Below are 20,477 nucleotides of genomic sequence, written 5' to 3'. Positions count from 1 at the left end.
TTATATGATTTTACTCATTATCAAAGTAAAATGGCTATTTTTGTTCTATTTAAGGTTACCTTATTATTCTGCTTTGTTTCTTAATAATGGTATATTTCCCTTTTTTGTAAAGTTTATTTATTTATTTGGCAGACAGAGATTACAAGTAGGCAGAGAGTGAGATGGAAGCAGACTCCCCACCTAGCAGAGAGTCCGATGCGAGGCTCGATCCTAGGACCCTGAGATCACGACCTGAGCTGAAGGCAGAGGCTTTAACCCACTGAGCCACCCATGCGCCTCTCTTATCATTGTACCGTACAATGACTTCCGTATATTCTGAGGTTTTTGATAAATTTAAAAACTATTTGCCTAGAGGCACCTGGGTGGCTCAGTAGGTTAAAGCCTCTGCCTTCGGCTCGGGTCATGATCCCAGGGTCCTGGGATCGAGCCCCACATTGGGCTCTCTGCTCAGCAGGGAGCCTGCTTCCCCTCCTCTCTCTGCATGCCTCTCTGCCTACTTGTGATCTCTGTCTGTCAAATAAATAAATTTTTAAAAAATCTAAAAAAAACCCAAAAAACTATTTGCCTAAAATTCTGAGTCAACAATGAACAGAAGCAAAGTTCCTTAACATAAAAGGGAATCTGTATTCCAAATTACCAGCCAACTTTAAAACTTGATGGTAGAATGATAGTGGCTTCTCAGTGAAATCAGGAACAAAATATGTATTTTCACTGAATTCTTTAAAAGTTGTAGTTGTTACAATGAAATACCTAGCAGTAAACAATAAGAAATATGAGAGAATGTAGAAAACTACAAGGAGTGTGAAATATTTGATTAAAAGAAGAAACCTGTAGTGCTTTGGATGTAGATTTTCTAACAGATTACAAATATTATTTCTTCCCAAATCAACCTACACATTTTATTTTATCCAGTCAAAATACTATTTTAATTATTTTTTAGCAATGGCAAAATTTATTTGAAGGAATGGCTTAAAATAATTGGAAGAAGAATGATTGTGTGTGGTGGTAAGAGGGAGACCTAGAATTATTCCGTAAGTGAATGTACTACAAGCTCCAATCATTTAATGATTTCAGATAGTTCAGAACAGCTGTGGGACTAGACTTGGATTCAGTAGAAAAAAAGAAGTTAGAAAATAGTTGCAAGTGCATTTTTAAGTACTGAGATAAAAGAGCACCTCAAATCAGTGGGAGACATGATGGATTATTTAAGTGAATGTTTTCATACTGAAGGTTAAAGCCCAAGTGTGCGTCATGAAATCGACCTAGCCATAATAGTTTTTAAAAAAAGAATAGAAAAGAAAACATTTGCCATCTCATGATAAGTATTATTTTGTGGAACTTTTGTTTTTGTTTCTGTTAAACATCTATGTATTGAATTATGATATGAAATGTATTCCTTAATGTGGATCATGGTTTGAGAAATTTGAAAACCACTGGTATTTTGATAAATTGTGTTTTGATGAATGGCTAACCATTTGGAGGAAAACATTAAAAAGCATATAAAATAATATAGACAGACTAAATAGAAGGCTGGGCTAATTTGTGTCAATTGAATAAAATAACAAGAATCGTGGTAAGAATCATTTCATAAAGGAGAGTTCAGAGCAAATATATGAAGTGAAGTATACAAGGCTTTCAAATAATGAAAATATGTTAATATTAAATGTTTCTGTCTCAAACCAAATCCATTAAATACTGTTAGCAATTTAAGTACATGATAGAGAAGTACATGATAGAAATATAGCCTAAAAATTAAAGATATTTTAATCTTATAGCTACAATTATTATAATAAAAATACAAGACATAAATAAAATTAAATATAAAGGATACTGAATATTACCTGTCTCCAAATATATGTATTTTTGGTTCATATTTTAGTCCCCTCCCTTACTGTGTGACTTTTCACAGAGATTTTCTAACTTTTATTATATAAAAAAGAAACTGACCTATTTCTTTCTGTGTTTTTAGGGGACTATTTTAATAAAGGGAAAAATGAGTCTGAGGATGGTAAGCTTCGATTTGAAACTTATCAGTTGATATGGCAACAAATGAAATCTGAAACTGAGGTGAATACTTTTCTTAATGACTTCATATTTCTCTAATAATGTAAATCTCAGATTTGTTCCTTTTCATCTTCCTTTCCATCTATTTTCAAGACTATTGATGAAACATAGGTAATACTAGTTTAGTATAATATGTATGTTCTAAAAAATCACTCATGTTCCAGATATTAAGCGTAGCTTCAGGTACTGGAACATATATATATATATATATATATATATATATATATTTTTTTTTTTTTTTTTTTTTTAAAGATTTTATTTATTTGTCAGCAAGATAGAGTATAGGGAGGCAGAGTGGCAGGCAGAGTCAGAGGGAGAAACAGCCTCCCTGCGGAGCAAGGATTCGATCCCAGGACGCTGGGATCATGACCTGAGCAGAAGGCAGACGCTTAACCGACTGAGCCATTCCAGGCATCCCTGGAACATATATTTTTAATAGCTGCCAGTCCTCACTGCTTTTAAGTGGTGGCACTCTTTAAAATATCTGTTTAGGGATGCCTGGGTGGCTCAGTCAGTTAATTGTCTGCCTTTGACTCAGATCATGATCCCAGGGTCCTAGGATTGAGTCCCACATTGGGCTCCTTGCTCAGCAGGGAGCCTGCTTCTCCCTCTGCCTGCTAGTCCTCCTGCTTGTCCTTTCTCTCTTTCTCTGATAAATAAACAAATAAAATCTTTGGGAAAAAATAAATTATCCATTCAGTTATGTAAGTAAGAAGTCAAGCTATTTTTTAAACTACTTCATTCCCTCATCCTCATGTCCAGTTTCTATGTTCTTTATATTCTAGCTCTGAAATAATTTCTCTGCTATGGCAGATTCGTAGCTCTAGGGCCAACATCTTGAGTAAACTTGTTTTGTTTGACCAATACAGTGTTGTGGTTTTTTGTTTGTTTTTTTAATGCCTGTGGAAGGGTTATGGACTTTGTTTATTACTGCTTCCCACTACTCTTTATTGCTTTCCACCTAGGGCTTTGCTCATTTATGTATTCCAGATGACCCTTAAAAGTATTTGAGTTTGTGCTTTCCAGTTTAGGCCTTCATTTCTTAACCTGGATCCTGATGATCCTTCTAACTGTTGTCTCTGCCATTGATGTCAAACCCCGCAGGTCTGTCACTAAGTCCCTATGGCACCATTGGCCAACTCATGGCCAATGACTTGGGATGAAAAGTCCTTCCTGTGGCCGGCTGCAGGAGTTTTCCCACCTCACTGCCAGTACAGCTTCCCCATCCCCTTCACAGTGCTGCCTGATTCACCCATCTTAACCCTGATGGAATCATGTCTCTACTTCACATTCCCTCAGTGGTTCTCCCCACAGGCTAAAATCCTAACTTTTTAACATCAAGTATAACTTTATAGGCCCAGCCCCTTGCTTGTTTGTCCAGGCTCATTCCCTACCACTTCTCACGTTCTTGATACTTAGCTCTGACTGTGGTTCCCCAGGTACTTGGTGCTTCCTTCCTTGCTTCTTCTACACCCCATTCCTTCTAACTTTCCTCTCCATATGATCCCTCCTCCATCCCCTGCTCTAATGTTTTGACTCAGATATGTCACCTCCTCAGCTTAAGTTGAGCGGTGCTGTTCTTTATCATAGCACTCTACCCAATGCCCAATGTATTTTAATTGTAAATGTTCTTGCTCAGTTTTTTTTCCCCCACTTTTTTAGGATAAAGACTACCTTTCATTTGTAAGGTGGTTAGTAGATGTTTGTTGAATGACTGAATGAGATTTTTCTTAGTGAGGGAGTCCAAAGTACTAATGACTGGAGATTTAAGGAAAAAACTTTTTTTAAATTTCTTCCATCTAATAATCATTTTACATGTCATCCTTGGAATTCATGACAGTTTTCTTTGTCAAAGTTAGGAAGATGCATCAGATTACTACTAATAATAATTCATAAAGTTTTGTGTTTTCTTCTTAGCAACTACAAGAGGAATTAAATAAAAACCTCTTCAGTAGTCTAATTGAATTTCTGCAAAAGTCGTGTTCTGGATTTCAGAAGAATTCAAGAGACTGGGCCTGTCAGATAAAACTCAGAGAAATTCCAACTGCTGCTCTTATTCTAGGTATGTATGGGTGTATGTTTGTTTTTATAATTAGTGGTTTTGTTGTTGAGAATAATGGAGAATAACCTGGTTTGATAAACCTGTTTTGTCTCTTATAGAATTAAGCTAATTATAGTTAGTTTTATATACTTTCAAAACCAATAAAAGTTCTTTATGTTGATCATACATCAGTAAATGAAGAGAAATTGATCCAGGATTAGCTAGTACCCTGCTCAACTTTTTTGTCAGAAAAATGAAGAGGAAGTATATTTGTGTTACTCTTTTTAGTTATTTTATGAGAATATATGAGATTTGAATTCCGTAATAAACACTGGTGGGTAAATAGATTTTTTTTTAGTTGTCTCTTCAGTGGAATTATCTATGACCTTAATTTTATTTCCCTGTGCTTAGTTTATTAATATTAGATTGTTTTATAGTACTGTATTAACATTGTTTAGAATAGGGTTTAGATGAATTATATATAAACTGCTTTCAAACTGCAGATTGTGAATTTCTTAGGCACTTAAATATTCATCATTAATGTCCCATTTTAACCAAACATCTGGTTGAGGGGTAATGGAAAAAAATTTCTTTGGGATACTAGCAAATTTCCTTATTTCTTTTAGAAAGAAAGTTGGATTTATTTGGATTTCAAATATACTCTTCATTGCCCTTAAAATTTGTTATTTATGCAAGGTGTGTTGACATATCGGGCACTGAGATAAGGACTTATTTTATTGTTTAATACTACCTTTAATACTGTTCATTACCGGGGCGCCTAGGTGGCTCAGTGGGTTAAGCCTCTGCCTTCAGCTCGGGTCATGATCTCAGAGTCCTGAGATCAAGCCCCGCATTGGGCTCTCTGCTCAGCAGGGAGCCTGCTTACTCTCTCTCTCTCTCTCTGCCTGCCTCTCTGCCTATTTCTGATCTCTATCTGTCAAATAAATAAATAAAATACTGTTCATTACCTAGATCTCATTCCTGATTTTCAGTGCACTACTTAGTCAAAATTCAGTGTACCTACAAAAGCCTCCAAGGGATTTTAGTAAATGCATTTTAGTAAAAACTTAGTTTTTTAGTAAAAACATTTTAGTAAAAATGTTTTAGTAAAAACATTTAGCAAATGTTTTTGTCAGTAGGTCTGAGGTGGGGCCTGAAACTTTACATTTATAATCACCCTCATGCTGATGCCTGTACTGCTGATCCCAGGACGAGTATGAGTAACAACACACAGGGAATGATTTTTATAATAATCTTATGTAATTTTTATAATTTGAACAGCTTTTCAGTGCAGCCTCACTTAATTTCAAAACCTTTCTATTGATGGATGAGAAACTGATGTCCAGTGATGACCGGATTGTACCGTTTGGTGCTTTGTTTCTTCATGCCAGGTTATAATAATTGGAGGTGGAGTGGGGAAAACATCGTCAAGAGCAATGGCTTGATAGGTTGTTGAGAGCACTGTTTAAGTCCCTTCTCTGCCTACTGCCAAAGGGGAAAGAGAAGCTAGTGGAAATGTTGTATTTCAAAGTCAGTTGTCTGAGAACATTTTCCCAATTAACAACATTGTTGATTTTTTGTTTCTAGTCCATTGTTTTAAGCAACAAAATGTTAAATAGCTTGTAAACTCAGTCAATGAAAGATGAGCTAAACCTGGATTTGCTAACCTCCCAAATTCCTTCAGAATTGCAGTATCGCAATCATAAGCCTTAATGCTTGCTAAGAATATCATTTTGATACTGTAAAAAAAAATATTTGGTCAAAGAATGCTTAAGCACAGTTATACATTTTCTATTTTCAAAAAGGTATATGTCCATTTAAAAATAACCTGCCAGCATTTTCATTTATTGCCTCTCCTAGGAAAAATTTTTTGTTTCTTGGTGGCCTGGATTCTGAACGTGTTGTTTTTTTCTTCCAGCCAGTTGAAGTTTTATAGTACCAATTATCAACCAGTTTCAAGATGTTTGCTGTTGGCACCTAAGTGCCAAAGCACTTTCTAGAAATCACAGATTGTGATGTCAAGGAAAGTATCAGTCAGAATTTTTTTCCAGTGTAGCGGGGAAATTACACTTAACTCAGATAACTACATGCTCAACACTAAACTCTGATTTGTGGAAATGAGGACATGAGCGGCTTAATAAATACCTAAAGGACCTAAAGTTTTATTCGTTTTTAGGCTCTTCCCTTAGAAATTAGCTTACTATATACTTAACCTATTGTATTTACTACAACAATCATTAATAGTGTTACTGATTAGATTTTCTTTGCTTGTTAAGTTAGGGTCACAGTAAGCCTGGAATACATATCACTTAGTTTTGAATCATTATTTTAAGAGTTCTTTATGAATTTGACAGAGTAACATCCTGAGATGTATTCAGGGGTTAACTCCATATCCTCAGTAACTTTTTTTTATTTTATTTTTATTTTATTTTTTTTAAAGATTTTATTTATTTATTTGTCAGAGAGAGAGGAGCAGGAGTGAGCACAGGCAGACAGAGTGGCAGGTAGAGGCAGAGGGAGAAGCAGGCTCCCTGCCAAGCAAGGAGCCCGATGTGGGACTCGATCCCAGGACGCTGGGATCATGACCTGAGCTGAAGGCAGCTGCTTAACTAACTGAGCCACCCAGGCGTCCCAGTAGCTTTTTTTTAAAGAGAAGTTGTGCAATATACCCTTTCTGACAAATAAATATTATGTATGCCTCCAGGTATCTATTGTCAGTGAAAGTCTCTTCATTTATGCAGTATATATTTTTTTAGTTTCTGTTACTAATTGTATTTAAAAGTACTTTTAGTAATTCACTGGATGTGTTAGCCTTGTTTGTTATTAAATTGTTAATAATACAATTGGTGTAATAATGATCTATTATTCCATAGGTGTGAATGTAACAGATCATGATTTAACATTCAGAAGTCTAACAGAAGCCCTTCAGAATAATGTCACTCCGTATGTAGTCACATTGCAAGCTAAAGATTGTCCAGGTACAGAATAAATAATCTTGGTGAGCTGTTAAACTCTCTTCTGATCTTCTGTATCTCTCTCTCTCTCTCTCTCTCTCTAGCTTTCTTTATCCTTTTTTATTTGTGGGAAGAGCATGGCACTACATTTTTGGCAGGGTGAGGTTTATTGCCTATGGCAGTAATCATGACTGTTGCAGGATTCTTTGCTACCTCTTACTTCATTTATTCTAGCTCCATCCTGCCAGATTAACTTCACAGTCAGCAATAATCTAGGCATTTTATGAGATGTGTTCCTTAACCTAGTAAAAGTTGAATAAGTTGGAAAGTTTGGGACAGGGAGCTGAGAATTAAGGATTGGGGATTTGGCAGCTCTTATTTAGTCCAACAGAGAATAGACTGTAGAGGTTCATATTCACAGCCTCAAATCATCGTGCTGTTCTACTCTGAAAGACCAGCATGGTAAAAAATAGTCCATCACCAGAGCCAGTCTTAGGTATATGAAGCCATTGAATCTACAGGATGTGGACACTAAGAGAATAAAATGAGCTTAGATTTCAACTGACATAAGGTCTTTATGTGCTTATATTACTTTCATATTCATAAACTGATTAGAACTGATTAAATAAAAACCCTTAGGACATCTTTTAAAATGACTCTAAGGAAAAGAAGGTTTATAATCAGTAAAATAATTTAAAGTAAATAACACGTCTGATTTTTTTTTTTTTTTTTTTTTAGGGGCCTTAAAAACCTTTCACTGTCGGGGTGCCTGGGTGGCTCAGTGGGTTAAGCCTCTGCCTTTGGCTCAGGTCATGATCCCAGAGTCCTGGGATCAAACCCCACATCAAGGCTCTCTGCTCAACAGGGAGCCTGCTTTCCCTCTCTCTCTGCCTACTTGTGATCTGTCAAATAAATAAATAAAATCTTAAAATAAATAAATAAAAATTTAAAAAATTTAAAAATGTAAAAAAAAAAAAAAACCTTTCACTGTCTAGTGTGATTTAAACATAGATTGTTTCTCATAATTTTCATGTTTACACATTTGCTTAGGTAACACTTTTATTGTGGACAATAAACATAAACTTCGGCTTAGTGTTAGTCTGAATTAGCGAAATTTAAATATTAAAGAGAAGATTAAAATGAACATTAATAGTTAATATGTTAAGGGACGCCTGGGTGGCTCAGTTGGTTAAGCAGCTGCCTTCGGCTCAGGTCATGATCCCACATCGGGCTCCTTGCTCCACGGGGAGCCTGCTTCTCCCTCTGACTCTGCCTGCCACTCTGTCTGCCTGTGCTCACTCTCGCTCGCTCTCTCTCTCTCTCTCTCTGACTAAATAAATAAAATCTTTAAAAAAAAAAAATAGTTAATATGTTAAGTGTTATGTTAATGTTAAGTATAGAAAAATACACCCTACCCAAATATATATACTGATCAAGAACTTTCAGCTATTTCATATTTTTTTAAAAAGAGATAATCTTTCTTACTTTTTTTTTTAATCTATTCTGCAGATATAAAACATTTTTTGCAAAAGCTGGCTTCACAGTTGATGGGCTGCTGTGTAGATGAGGACTCCAAAGAGGGAAATATTCAGGTTGCCCAGAAAAAGACACATTGTTCAATGGATTCTCTTTCTAGCTGGTATATGAATGTCACACAGGTAAGTGTAAACTGACAATTTTCTCTCTGGAAATTGGCGTATGATTGAAAAGGCTTAGAATTATATTAAACATAGCACTGTTTTGTTCTAATAAGAATATGCTTATGCTTTCCCGCTATTAATAGTAGCTACTTATTTTTCATAAGGCTGTTAGAAATTAAAAGAATTCTTTTATCAGTATGCAATCTAATTCCTGGTAAGTGTTTCAGTTCTTACAAAGCCATTTTATTTGAGGGTGAATGTCATCTAGTGACAAAAACAATGTCAGGAATTGGTTCTGCTCTAGATTCTGTCTCTGTGACAATGGCTGTAACTCTAATGTATTGTCTCTTAGGTCCCTCAGTATTTGCTTTTGTGCAGTAGAACCATACTGCCAGTGCCCACTGTCAACTTAGTCCAATGAGAAATAGTTATTTTTTAAAAAATCTAATTCGTTCCACATTTAGAATTCTTAGGAATAAATGGTCTTATAAGTGAAGTATATCCAGCAAACAGATAGCTAAAAAGAAGTTCATTCTACCATGACAGTCCCTGGTGAAAAGGGATCACCTAGGTGATTCACAGAGAACTGCACCATAAAAGCACAGCTTCAGTTCACGATGCTTTGTAGCCAGAGTATGGGAAAAGATACTATGGTGACTTCTGATAAAGGTGTTTGCTGAAGTCAGTCATAAGTGAAGTTTTCATTTTGCTTCATATAGGGATGAAATTGGGTCTAATGCTTATCATAATATCTTAATTTGATCCACAATTTTAAATTTTGTAGATATCAAATGTACATTCAGTTTATGTCAGATGTCTTTAAAAGATCAGGATTGGACCAGATGATATTAAAGATGCTTTTCAACTTGAAATTTAACAGTAGCAGAGCAGTGAGTAGTTTATTGTGCTTTTTATTTAAAAATACTTGTTCTTACCTTAAAACAAAGCAAAATAAAATATTCTATTAACAGAAAAAATAATCTATGGAAAGTCTTCTCCCAATGGTTTTTTCTATCATTTTCTCAGATAGCAAAAATAAATATTTCATATGAGTTATAGATTTTACTGAAACTTTTTCTTCTTGGTTATTATTCCCATGTCACACACAGAAAGATTCTGCTAGTAACTGTTGAAATGAGTTTCTCTTTATTATGTGGGAGAAATAAAAGGAACAGCTTTACTGTAAAATATAAAGGGAGATATATCAACGTGTGGCATTATAGCATCGCTTGGGTGGTAAGGCTTACTGTTAACTCCTTCTTTTCACAATGGCTTAAAAGAAGACAGATCCAAAAATGCCAAGAAAAAAGAGGACTTCTTCTAGCCAATGGCAGTCTCCTCCTGTTGTGCTTATCTTAAAGGATATGGAAAGCTTCACCACAAAAGTACTCCAAGACTTCATAATTATTAGCAGGTAGATCATATAACACCTGGCTTTTACATAAAATTCTTTTTATTAAGGAAACATATAACTTTTAACTTGAAGAGCACCTCTTCCAGAGAAAATGAACAGCATTTTAATCTTAATACCAATTGGATAGAAACCAGACTGATTACAAATTCCTTGTAATTCAATGTTCAAAGACCTCCTATCAGATTTTCATTTGCTTTTTTACCCCAGAAGGAGATCAAAAGACTAAAGTTAACCAATTTTTAATTGGCATGTAAGGCAGTATAAAATGCAGTTTTTCTCACCAAGGTCATCTGTCTCTTACTTTTGCATTAAGTGGATAAACTATTCCAGATTGAGATATGTTTGTCAGGTCTTATTTTCTGATACCTATGTACCCTTAGAAGCTCTGAATTACATATAGCTCTTCTGAGCAAGTATGTTTTCTAAATAACATTATCTTTTATAATATGTATAGTGAGAAACTACTTTCATGGTCTCATTGGACTTTCAAGGCAGTCCTGTGAGATTCAGAGTTAAAGTAACTAACCCTGTTTAAAATCCAGTGACTTGTGTTTCCCATGGTACATTTTTTAAAAAATATTTTATTTATTTATTTGACAGACAGAGGTCACATATAGGCAGAGAGGCAGGCAGGGAGAGAGGAGGGGAAGCAGGCTCCCTGCTGAGCAGAGAGCCGGATGTGGGGCTCAATCTTAGCACCCTGGGATCATGACCTGAGCTGAAGGCAGAGGCTTTAACCCACTAAGCCACCCAGGCACCACTCCCGTGGTACATTTTTAAGGATGTAATTTATTCTTTTTCTATGTATAAACTTACTTGATAGTTATAGCTACATTTGCCTAAAGCTATATGGTATTACAATTTACTAATATACTTGTAATTCCTATTTTAATGGTATCTTTTTTTCCCTATTGAAACTAAGATTTCTAAATCCTAAGACTTCTCTTAATGCTAAAACTAAACTGCTTTACATGCTTTAAAAATGCAGAACAAGAGGGGCACCTGGGTGGCTCAGTGGGTTGGGCCTCTGCCTTCAGCTCAGGTCATGATCCCAAGGTCCTGGGATCGAGCCATGCATTGGGCTCTCTGTTTGGCGGGGAGCCTGCTTCCTCCTCGCTCTCTTCCTGCCTCTCTGCCTGCTCATGATCTCTCTGTCAATAAATAAAAAAAGTCTTCTAAAAAAATGCAGAATAAGAAAGTGACAGAAGAGCTGTTCTTTTTTGGAGCTTAAATTTGTGGCTACTTTTGCCACAAAGTTGTGGCAAAAATGTGAAGAGGTGAAGAAAGTACAATAACAGAATCCAGGCACTGTACTTTTGTGAAGGTATAACTGGGTATTACTACAATACTGAAAAACAGTAGCCAATAGGAAAGAACAGGCAAAGTCATCAGCCATGATACAAAGGGCTCAGTCCCACAATAGCTCTCAAAGATGGTTCTGTTTTACTCTGTGGAAGTCATTTGCGTTCATACTGGTAATGCTCAAAATAAATCATGTCCAATAAGTTTGAGTTAAGAATTCAAGGACAGGATGTAACATTTTTAAATGGTATCCTTTAAAAATACGTCTTACATATGTGTAAGGAACATTTCCTAATTCTTAGCTGTTATTTATGGTTGGATGACTTGGTGTCTGATAGAAATGTGGATAAATAGAATAAGTTACCTTGAAAGTTTATATATTACATGTCACTGAACTCTCAAAAGCATAGGCTGGTTGTCTGTTAGGAGGTCTGTAGGTAGGGCTCAAACTTTGAGAGGTTAATTTGAATGATACCTAAATCTTCTAACATTTGAGATTGTATAACCTTAGAGGGAGGCATGTGATCCATCTGGACCTCTGTATACTTATGTAGAAAATGAGAGGATCTGTTAATAGATCAGTTTCAGTATTAGAATGTGTGGGAAAGAACTATATTACTTTAATAGAGGGAACTGTGTGACCTAGAAAATTTGAGTATTTGGAGTGATAACTCCTCAGCACTGTCTTACACTGTATGCATTCAAATAAATGTCTATGTTGAAATTTGATGTATTGAAATATACTTCCTAATGAAATCCCACTTCTGTATTTTCCTTTGAAAACTAGTCAACATCTACATGAATTTCCACTAATACTCATTTTTGGAATTGCCACATCTCCTATTATCATCCATCGGTTGCTTCCTCATGCAGTTTCATCTCTTTTGTGCATAGAACTATTCCAGTCTTTGTCCTGCAAGGAGCATCTGACTACGGTACTTGATAAGGTAAAAAGGAAAAACAGTATCAGTGAAATAGGATGAAAAGACTGCCAAGAATAGATTATAAATATAAATGTTAGTGATAAATTTCTTCATCTCTCAGAATATGATACTGAACTGAATATGATACTGAATATGATATTTCTTCATTTTTTCTGTATGTAATGATTTTAATAGGGTACAGTATTGCCTCTTCAGATGAAATATAAAGTTGGTTTGGGTTTTGTTTTTATTTATTTATTAAAAATATTTTCTTTATTTATTTGACAGAGAGAGACTACAAGTAGGCAGAGAGGCAGGCAGAGAGAGAATTGGGGAAGCAGGCTCCCTGCTGAGCAGAGAACCCGACGTGGGGCTCAATCCCAGGACCCTGAGATCATGACCTGAGCCAAAGGCAGAGGCTTAACCCACTGAGCCACCCAGGCACCCCTGGCTTGGTTTTTTTTTTTTTTAGATTTGTTTATTTATTTATTTGAGAGAAAGCTAGAGAGAGAGAGAGTACAGAGGGAGTGGGAGTGGGAGAAGTAAACTCTCCACTGAGCAGAGAGCCTGATGCAGGGCTCGAACCCAGGACTCTGAGATTGTGACCTGGGCTGACACCCCAAAATATAAGCTTTATAAAAAGAATGATTGTATCTTAACTATATCTACCTACTGTGAATCAGTCATTACTCAATGGGAAATTCTACATTTTTAATAATTTTTAATAGAATTTAATGACTTCCCAAGGACAGTAACAATGTTTTGACTCTTCTATTTTGTGTAAAATAATTTGTAATTTTTAATGGACTCTTTCCTGTCATTGCTACTCTTGACAGAAAGTAAATACTAACACTTCTTAGACTTTAGCTCTATTTTTTTACCTAAGTTAGTATTAGTTCTGAGTTTCTACCTGAATTAGTAATGACCTTCCACAAGTTGTTTGCTAGGCTCAGCTCTTTTAAGGTGTGCCTTGTGCTGCTTGTGAAGGTAATGACAACCCTTCATTTTTTTTTTAAGTTATTTTTGTTTTTGTTTTTAATAAATTTATTTGAGAGAGAGAAAGAGAGCAAGAAAGCTCACAAGCAGGTGCCAAGGGGCAGAGGCAGGGGGAGAAGCAGACTCCCTGCTAAGCAAGGAGCCTGATGCAGGACTCTGTCTGAGGGCCCAGAGATCATGACCTGAGCCAAAGCAGACCTTTAACCAACTGAGCCACCCAGGCACCTGACAACCTTTCATTTATTTACTAACTGCTTCTTCATCTTTTTCCCATGAAGGTGGTATCCATTAATGTACTGATACTTTGGGGAAATTTTTTCCAGCTACAGTATTTAAAATTGCTTGGTTGGGGTGCCTGGGTGGTACAGTTGGTTAAGCATCCAACTCTTGGTTTCGGTTCAGGTGGTGATTTCAGGGTCATGGGATCAAGCCCCGCGTCAGACTCTGTGCTCCGCGTGGCATCTACTTGGAAATCTCTCTCTCTGCCTCTCCTCCCCATGCTGTAACTTACTTTCTCTTTCTCTCTCTCAAATAAATAATTTTTTTAAAAAATGAAATTAGTTGTGGCCAAATGCGTTTGGTCTTCTATAACTGTTTCTGTTTTAAAAGCCTAGGATGACTTTGCATTTTCAGAGGTCAATTCTTTGCTATAAACCATTGAAAATTAGCTGAATAATACAAATTCAGCTATTCTACTTTTTTTTAATAGACATCGGTTATTTTGGGGTTTTTCATTCAGTAATGAATGTTAAGAGTAACACTGAATGTTTCATTCAGTGTTACTCTTCAGTAATGTGTATGAGTGGAGATGAAAAGAAGTCTTATAATAAGATTGCCAAAACCGGGGCACCCGGGTGGCTCAGTGGGTTAATAAGCCTCTGCCTTTGGCTCAGGTCATGATCTCAGGGTCCTGGGATCGAGCCCCGCAACAGGCTCTTTGCTCAGCAGGGAGCCTGCTTCTCCCTGTCTCTCTGCCTGCCTCTCTGCCTACTTGTGATCTCTGTCTGTCAAATAAATAAATAAAATCTTAAAAAAAAAAAAAAAAGAATTGCCAAAACCTATAGCTTCTTCAGTGGCTTTTGGTAGGAGAAAAGGGATTGTATAGTTAATAGATTGTATTTTTTTAAATTAGCAATTGGATGGAAGATGATGGATGGATATTTTTGATTCTGGAGATATAGTATGAATAGCTTCTTTTTTTGGTTGTGACTGTTGTGTAAATTAACTTAAAGTTTTGGTTGATAATTTGATCTAAAAAAGAAGCTTAGCTACGTTTTTCATAGTTATATGTCATAGTATCATTCCTTGCCTCATTATGTATACTAGATACTGATGAAGAGTAAAGACTAATAAGGAGTGTATCTTACTCCCCTTTTGTCTCTTTCAGCTACTTCTTACAACTCAGTTTCCCTTTAAACTAAGTGAAAAAGTGTTACAGATTCTGACCAACATATTTTTGTACCATGATTTCTCAATTCAAAACTTTATAAAAGGACTTCAGGTGAGAAGATACTAATGGGTATGAAAGTTCATAAGCTGATTCTAACTAATTTGCATATTCAAACTATTTAATGTGATAAGGCATTTTAAATGGCAAATTCTAAAATAAGTAAATTCCAGTTATATTATTTTAGGTTCTATCATTCCTTTGTTACCTTGCAGCAAAATGTAGAGAATTACACTCATTAGGATGTCAAAAATGGAAAGACACCTTACTTCCCCTCCTGCACTCCGGTGATTCTTAATACTTGGGGGTAAGGAGAAAGGGACTTTTTTTTAGATTCTGATGAAAGCTTACATACTTTCTACCTAAGAAATGCTATATATAAAGGATCAGCGAACTTTCTGTTAAGATTCAGATGTTAAATGTTTTTGCTATATGCTACAACTCTGTTGGATATTCTTTTTTCTTCTTTTTAAATAACCATTTAAAGGTATGAAAAACACTTGTAGCTCTTGGGCCATACAAAATAGATGGGGGCCATCATTTGCTGTCCCTTGCACATATATCTGTGTTTATTCATTTATATTCTTATGTATTGGGAATACATTTTGACTGAGGTTTCTTGAATTGCCAGAAGAAAATTTGTGAACTCAGCTTCTTCATAACATCTGTTCTAATTTAAAAAAGGACTCCATTATCCAGTTATTTAAAAGTTAATTCCTTCTCTTGGCAACTACCTAAAATACTTTAGCAAAGTATAGTCATTATAAATACATGCCAGTTTTGTCAAGTTTCCTAAAACCAGTATGTTAGTAATATTCAGTATAGAAGTACAATATGGTAATACCTCACATTTGTGTAGTGCCTTAGCATTTATAAATTATTTTTCATACGTATTTTTCCTCCATATAAAACTGCAGTGCTCTCTTATGGCTAATACGTATCTTTATTTCAACTTGAGGTTTTTTTTTTGTTGTTTTTTTTTTTTTAAGATCTATTTATCTAAGAGAGAGAGTGTGTGCTTTTGAGAGCAGGGGTAAGGGTAGAGGGAGAGGGAGACAAGTAGACTCCCCACTGAGTGGGAATCCCAACAACTGGGGCTTGATCCCAGAACCCTGAGATAATGACCTGAGCCACCCAGGTGCACCTCAAGTTGACTTTTTAAAAAGAGAATTTTAAAGCAACAAAACATTTACCTCACCAATGTGTGAAATTAAGTGATACTGAGAAATACTACATTTCTAACTGGCCTCTCTCATACATTTTATTTCATTCATTTCTTTACTCAAAAGTATTTATTTACGAGCCTACTGTAAGCCAAGATCTATGCTCCTTCCCATCCTTCCCTGTGCACTCCAGTGATTCTTAATATTTGTGGGTAAGGAGAAAGGGAATTTTCTTTTTTTTTTTTTTTTTAAGAGATGACAAGGATATCTCGTTCTACAAATTGCTTGTTTGTTTAGTGAAGGAGGCAGAAGAGGAAACTCATAATTACAATTCTCAATAATCAGTGCTATGAAAGAAATGTGCTTAGAGAGTCCATAGGAGAACAGAAGTATAGCCTAAAGAATAGGGGCTCACCAGGTTAAAATGGGAAGTGCATTCTAGGTAAAGGCTAAGCAGTACAGGGAGAGAGATCTGTTTAAGGACTATTACAGTTTTCTAGACAAGATAAAACAATGGCTAACCTAAGGTAGTGATAGTGGAATGAGAGAGGAGGAAACAGATAGAGGTTGAGCTAGAATCGACAGAACCTGGTGATTAAGTGGATGATAGGTTGTGGCAGAGAGGAGCATAGGTGACACACACAGGTTCTAGCTTGGCAAATGGATTACAGGTTGGTACCATTTATTTAGTATACATGTTAATATAAAGTGAAGAGCCAGTTAGAAAAGGATGTGTTTCTTTTTGTGTATGGTTAGTTTCGAGTATGTTGGGGAGAAAGATTTGGCACTCAGAAGAAAGATCTGGAAAAAAAAAAAGATATATTTAGGATTTATCATTAAAAGGTGGTGGGTGAAGTCAGGTAATGAGGATGAGGCATCACCCAGAGGAGTGAGGAAAAGACCAAGATTAGAACCTGACAGCAAGCTAATGAGAGAGCGATAGAAAAGGAGACTAAGGAAAAGCAATAGAAAACAGAGTAACACTGAAGTCAGGAGAAGAGTTTTAGGAAATAGAAACTGTAGTCTCTTTTTTTTTTTTTAAGATTTTTTATTTATTTATATGACAGAGAGAGATCACAAATAGGCAGAGAGGCAGGCAGAGAGAGAGAGAGGAGGAAGCAGGCTCCCTGCCGAGCAGAGAGCCTGATGTGGGACTCGATCCCAGGACCCTGAGATCATGACCTGAGCCGAAGGCAGCAGCTTAACCCACTGAGCCACCCAGGCGCCCACATTGAGAAAGCAAGTGAAGAAGAGGACATTATAACCAAATTATGTAATCTGTCTGGGTCTCAGTTTTCTCATCTATAAGATAGGGGATCAGATTAGATTATTTTTTAGGTTCCTCATAATTTACTGGGCACCTCTTTTGTATACTGGGCACATTTCTAAGTATTTACATTGTTTCATTAATGGGTACTAATACCCTCAGATTTGCATGTGAAGAAACCAGTTAAGAAGCATGGCCGTGGTCACACAGCTAATAGGTGGTAGAGCCATTAAGACCCCATTTGGCCAGTTTTCTTAATCATCGGTAGGAAATATGTGTAAGTCCTGATTTCTGTAGGAGGTACAGTAGGGCATATAATCATTCTTTATATGTTTAAGGTTTCTCTCATTGGATGAATATGCTAACCAACCTGTTAGTTGACCTAGATGTTGAGAACACACTTGGACAAAGTAATGAAGTGATACTGGGTTCTTAACTTACAGCTCTATTGTAACTCATGTGACTTCCTCCCATTCCTTCTCCGTGTTTGGTTTTTACTTTTTTGATGTTTAAAAAGTGATGTTAACACTGGAATAAATATTATCACAATATCACTGGAAAATATAAGAAATGTGATTTTGTTAATATGTGCATAAATAATTTAGCACTTGGCACGAATGATTACTTTCTGTTTGGTGTTTGTTTCTTAGTTAGGCTGGCTCTTTGCCTTACAACCTTATACTTCCTCCAGAATGAACTATTTTAGAGGATTTCCTCTAGCCTTGGGTATCTAGTCCTCAGCTCTATAGGCTCAGAAATTCATTATCAGTTTACCCAGGAAGGATCAAGCTTGAATACCTTAATACAAGTATATAAGCCAGCTTGTTAATTTGTTCATTTGTAATGGGAAATTCTATTTTCCAGTCCAAGAATGTGTGTGTCCCGTATCTAGGGAACTGTTTCTCTGGTATTAAGGTATAAAAACTAAACCAAATTGGTCATGAGAAGGTTGCTTAGAGTTTTTAACGTTTGGATAGTCTTGTGAGATATATCTTAGGAATTACAGTAGAATCTGGAAAATCATTCCCCCTTGTACTATAGAGACCACAGCATTCTAGTTACTATAACACTTACTACCAGATACTGTAGCATTTTTTTCTCATGAAATAAAATTCAGTTTAAAAAGTTATATTTTCTTTAGCCATACCGCATTTTTCATTTTTCTTTTTTATCAGTAGGCAAAGCTTCTACCATTGTAATGTTTTTATTTATTCAGCAGACCAGATTTGTTCACTGTTTTTAGATGAGTGTTTTCTTGTGAGTATTTCGGCATTCTGTTAGACTCTGAGACCACACCCCAGTCCCATCCCCATAATATTTACTGTTACTGTAAGTACATTGCTTTTGTAGAGAGCTAATCTATCCATTTATATTAGTTTCTTCTGGTTTATACTTCAGAGATTACAGTTTTCTGATCTTGTCCACAATATCAGAATCTTAAAATATTAAAGATACAGAATGATTTATGCATTGTTTGCAGTGTTATTATGACATTATTAGATATATTAGTGCCATACTTTTACTGTTTAAAAGAAAAACAAAACCTTAAAAGTGAGTAACAAAGGGCAAAAGATTTACTGCCAAAATAGAACAAATATATTTAATCTTCACATTTTTTTAATCTTCACATTTCTTTCAGCTTTCTCTATTAGAACATTTCTACTCCCAGCCCCTCAGTGTTCTATGCTGTAATCTCCCAGAAGCCAAGAGAAGAATAAACTTTTTATCAGATAATCAATGTGAAAACATCCGACGTCTTCCATCATTTAGGAGGTAAAAAGAGAAGTGTATATTTAACACATCTTATAATAGAGGTTGGGGTAAAATAAAGGATCTCAGATCTAGCTATTTTGGAAGTGGGGAAAAGAAAAATAACCTTTTTATTTAGAGCACAATAAAATCCTCTGTTTCTGCTTGTGAGATTTCTTTGTTGGATTTGAAATTTTAGCATAAAGAAAAATATTTTTACAAAGGGATATGATTTGCAGGTTCTCCAGAGTCACTTTTATAAATAACATTTTCTATGATTCGATCCTTAGATTATGAAGTCTAGTTGATTTAAGGAGTTAGAAATTACCATTAAAACATGACTGTTATCTTGAGTTTATTTTTGAGAATAAATGAAAGAAAGTGACCACCTAAGTAGTTCTTTTTCATGTATGATATTCAGATCTTTAGAATGTTTAATTTTCTCTCTTGGTATATGGTATGGTGAAAATTTTAGGTATGTGGAAAAGCAAGCTTCAGAAAAACAAGTTGCACTATTGACTGATGACAGATCTTTGAAGGTAGGAATGTGGATGTATTTCAGTTTTTTTCTTTTTTCTTCATGAGAAACAAAATATACATAATTTTTATTCAGTGAATTTATAAAACATATCTGTCCATCCTAATATGCTTTTCACAGTGAGTTAGTGGGTCTTCATAATCATAGGAATGTGACTTGAAGGTGACACAAAACTTTAGTTCTAAGATGACCTTTTTTATTGAGGAAAAAGTGTTAACTATGGGTGTAATTCGAAAATATTTTTAGATCTCAACTTTGTTTCCACATAGCAGTCTTGGAATCTGTAGGCAATCTCATCTTAGTGTTCTTTTAAAAGCCATCATAAATAAAGGCATATAGAAGCCATGTACCTTAGGGACCCACTGCTAAGTGGCTATTGATTTGACTTGAAAAGGTACCATTATATATTGATTATACACTGCCAGGAAAGAAGTGATGAACTTAGAAAATTAAGAGTTAGCAATTCAACATAGGGAATAGCAAAAGAAGGAGGTTTTTTTTTTTCCTTTCTGAATAAATGATACTTGGGCATGGTACATAATTCAAAAGGCAAAGATAAAACAGTCCCTCACACCTTTATCCTTCAACCACCCACTTCCCCTTGCTAGATATAGTCAGTGTTACTAGTTTCTTATGCATCATTCCAGAAATATTCTTCACATACACAAGTAACATTATGTACTGTGGGAGTTCCCTATTTTAACAGAAGATAAGTTTATTGTATATGCTGCTCTGCACCTTGTTTTATTTTACACTTAATCTTGGAAATCATTCCATATCAATGTTGAGAGTGGTATAGTACTCTATGGAATGAATGGACCTTCATTTTATTTAGTAAGTCCCTTAATGATGGACAACTAGAAATGCGTAGTGTCACATTTGTTTTCATTCTCTTCATGACTTTTTTGAGGAAAAAAGTTGTAGAAAATTATAATAAAATTGAGATAAGATTGAAGTAGCCCTAGTCCTATGTGTAGCT

At 35.5% G+C, this 20,477-nt stretch overlaps 1 protein-coding gene across 3 annotated transcripts in view; it reads left to right on the top strand.

Moving 5' to 3' along the window:
• The window catches only part of ORC3 (origin recognition complex subunit 3), a 69,708-nt gene that overhangs the window by 8,065 nt on the left and 41,166 nt on the right, over positions 1-20,477 (top strand). For all 3 annotated transcript variants that reach the window (XM_032339088.1, XM_032339086.1, XM_032339087.1), the window contains 9 exons: positions 1,970-2,067; positions 3,982-4,126; positions 6,979-7,083; positions 8,569-8,717; positions 9,980-10,113; positions 12,203-12,362; positions 14,722-14,835; positions 18,851-18,984; positions 19,436-19,499. In XM_032339088.1, the coding sequence (XP_032194979.1) occupies positions 1,970-2,067; positions 3,982-4,126; positions 6,979-7,083; positions 8,569-8,717; positions 9,980-10,113; positions 12,203-12,362; positions 14,722-14,835; positions 18,851-18,984; positions 19,436-19,499 (1,103 nt within the window). The remainder of the gene's footprint in view (positions 1-1,969; positions 2,068-3,981; positions 4,127-6,978; positions 7,084-8,568; positions 8,718-9,979; positions 10,114-12,202; positions 12,363-14,721; positions 14,836-18,850; positions 18,985-19,435; positions 19,500-20,477) is intronic.

The sequence above is a fragment of the Mustela erminea genome, chromosome 4 (assembly GCF_009829155.1).
Source record: "Mustela erminea isolate mMusErm1 chromosome 4, mMusErm1.Pri, whole genome shotgun sequence".
NCBI classification, from domain to species: Eukaryota; Metazoa; Chordata; class Mammalia; order Carnivora; family Mustelidae; genus Mustela; species Mustela erminea.
The sequence above is the reverse complement of the archived record's forward strand: the minus strand, read 5'-3'. Positions and strand labels throughout refer to the sequence as shown.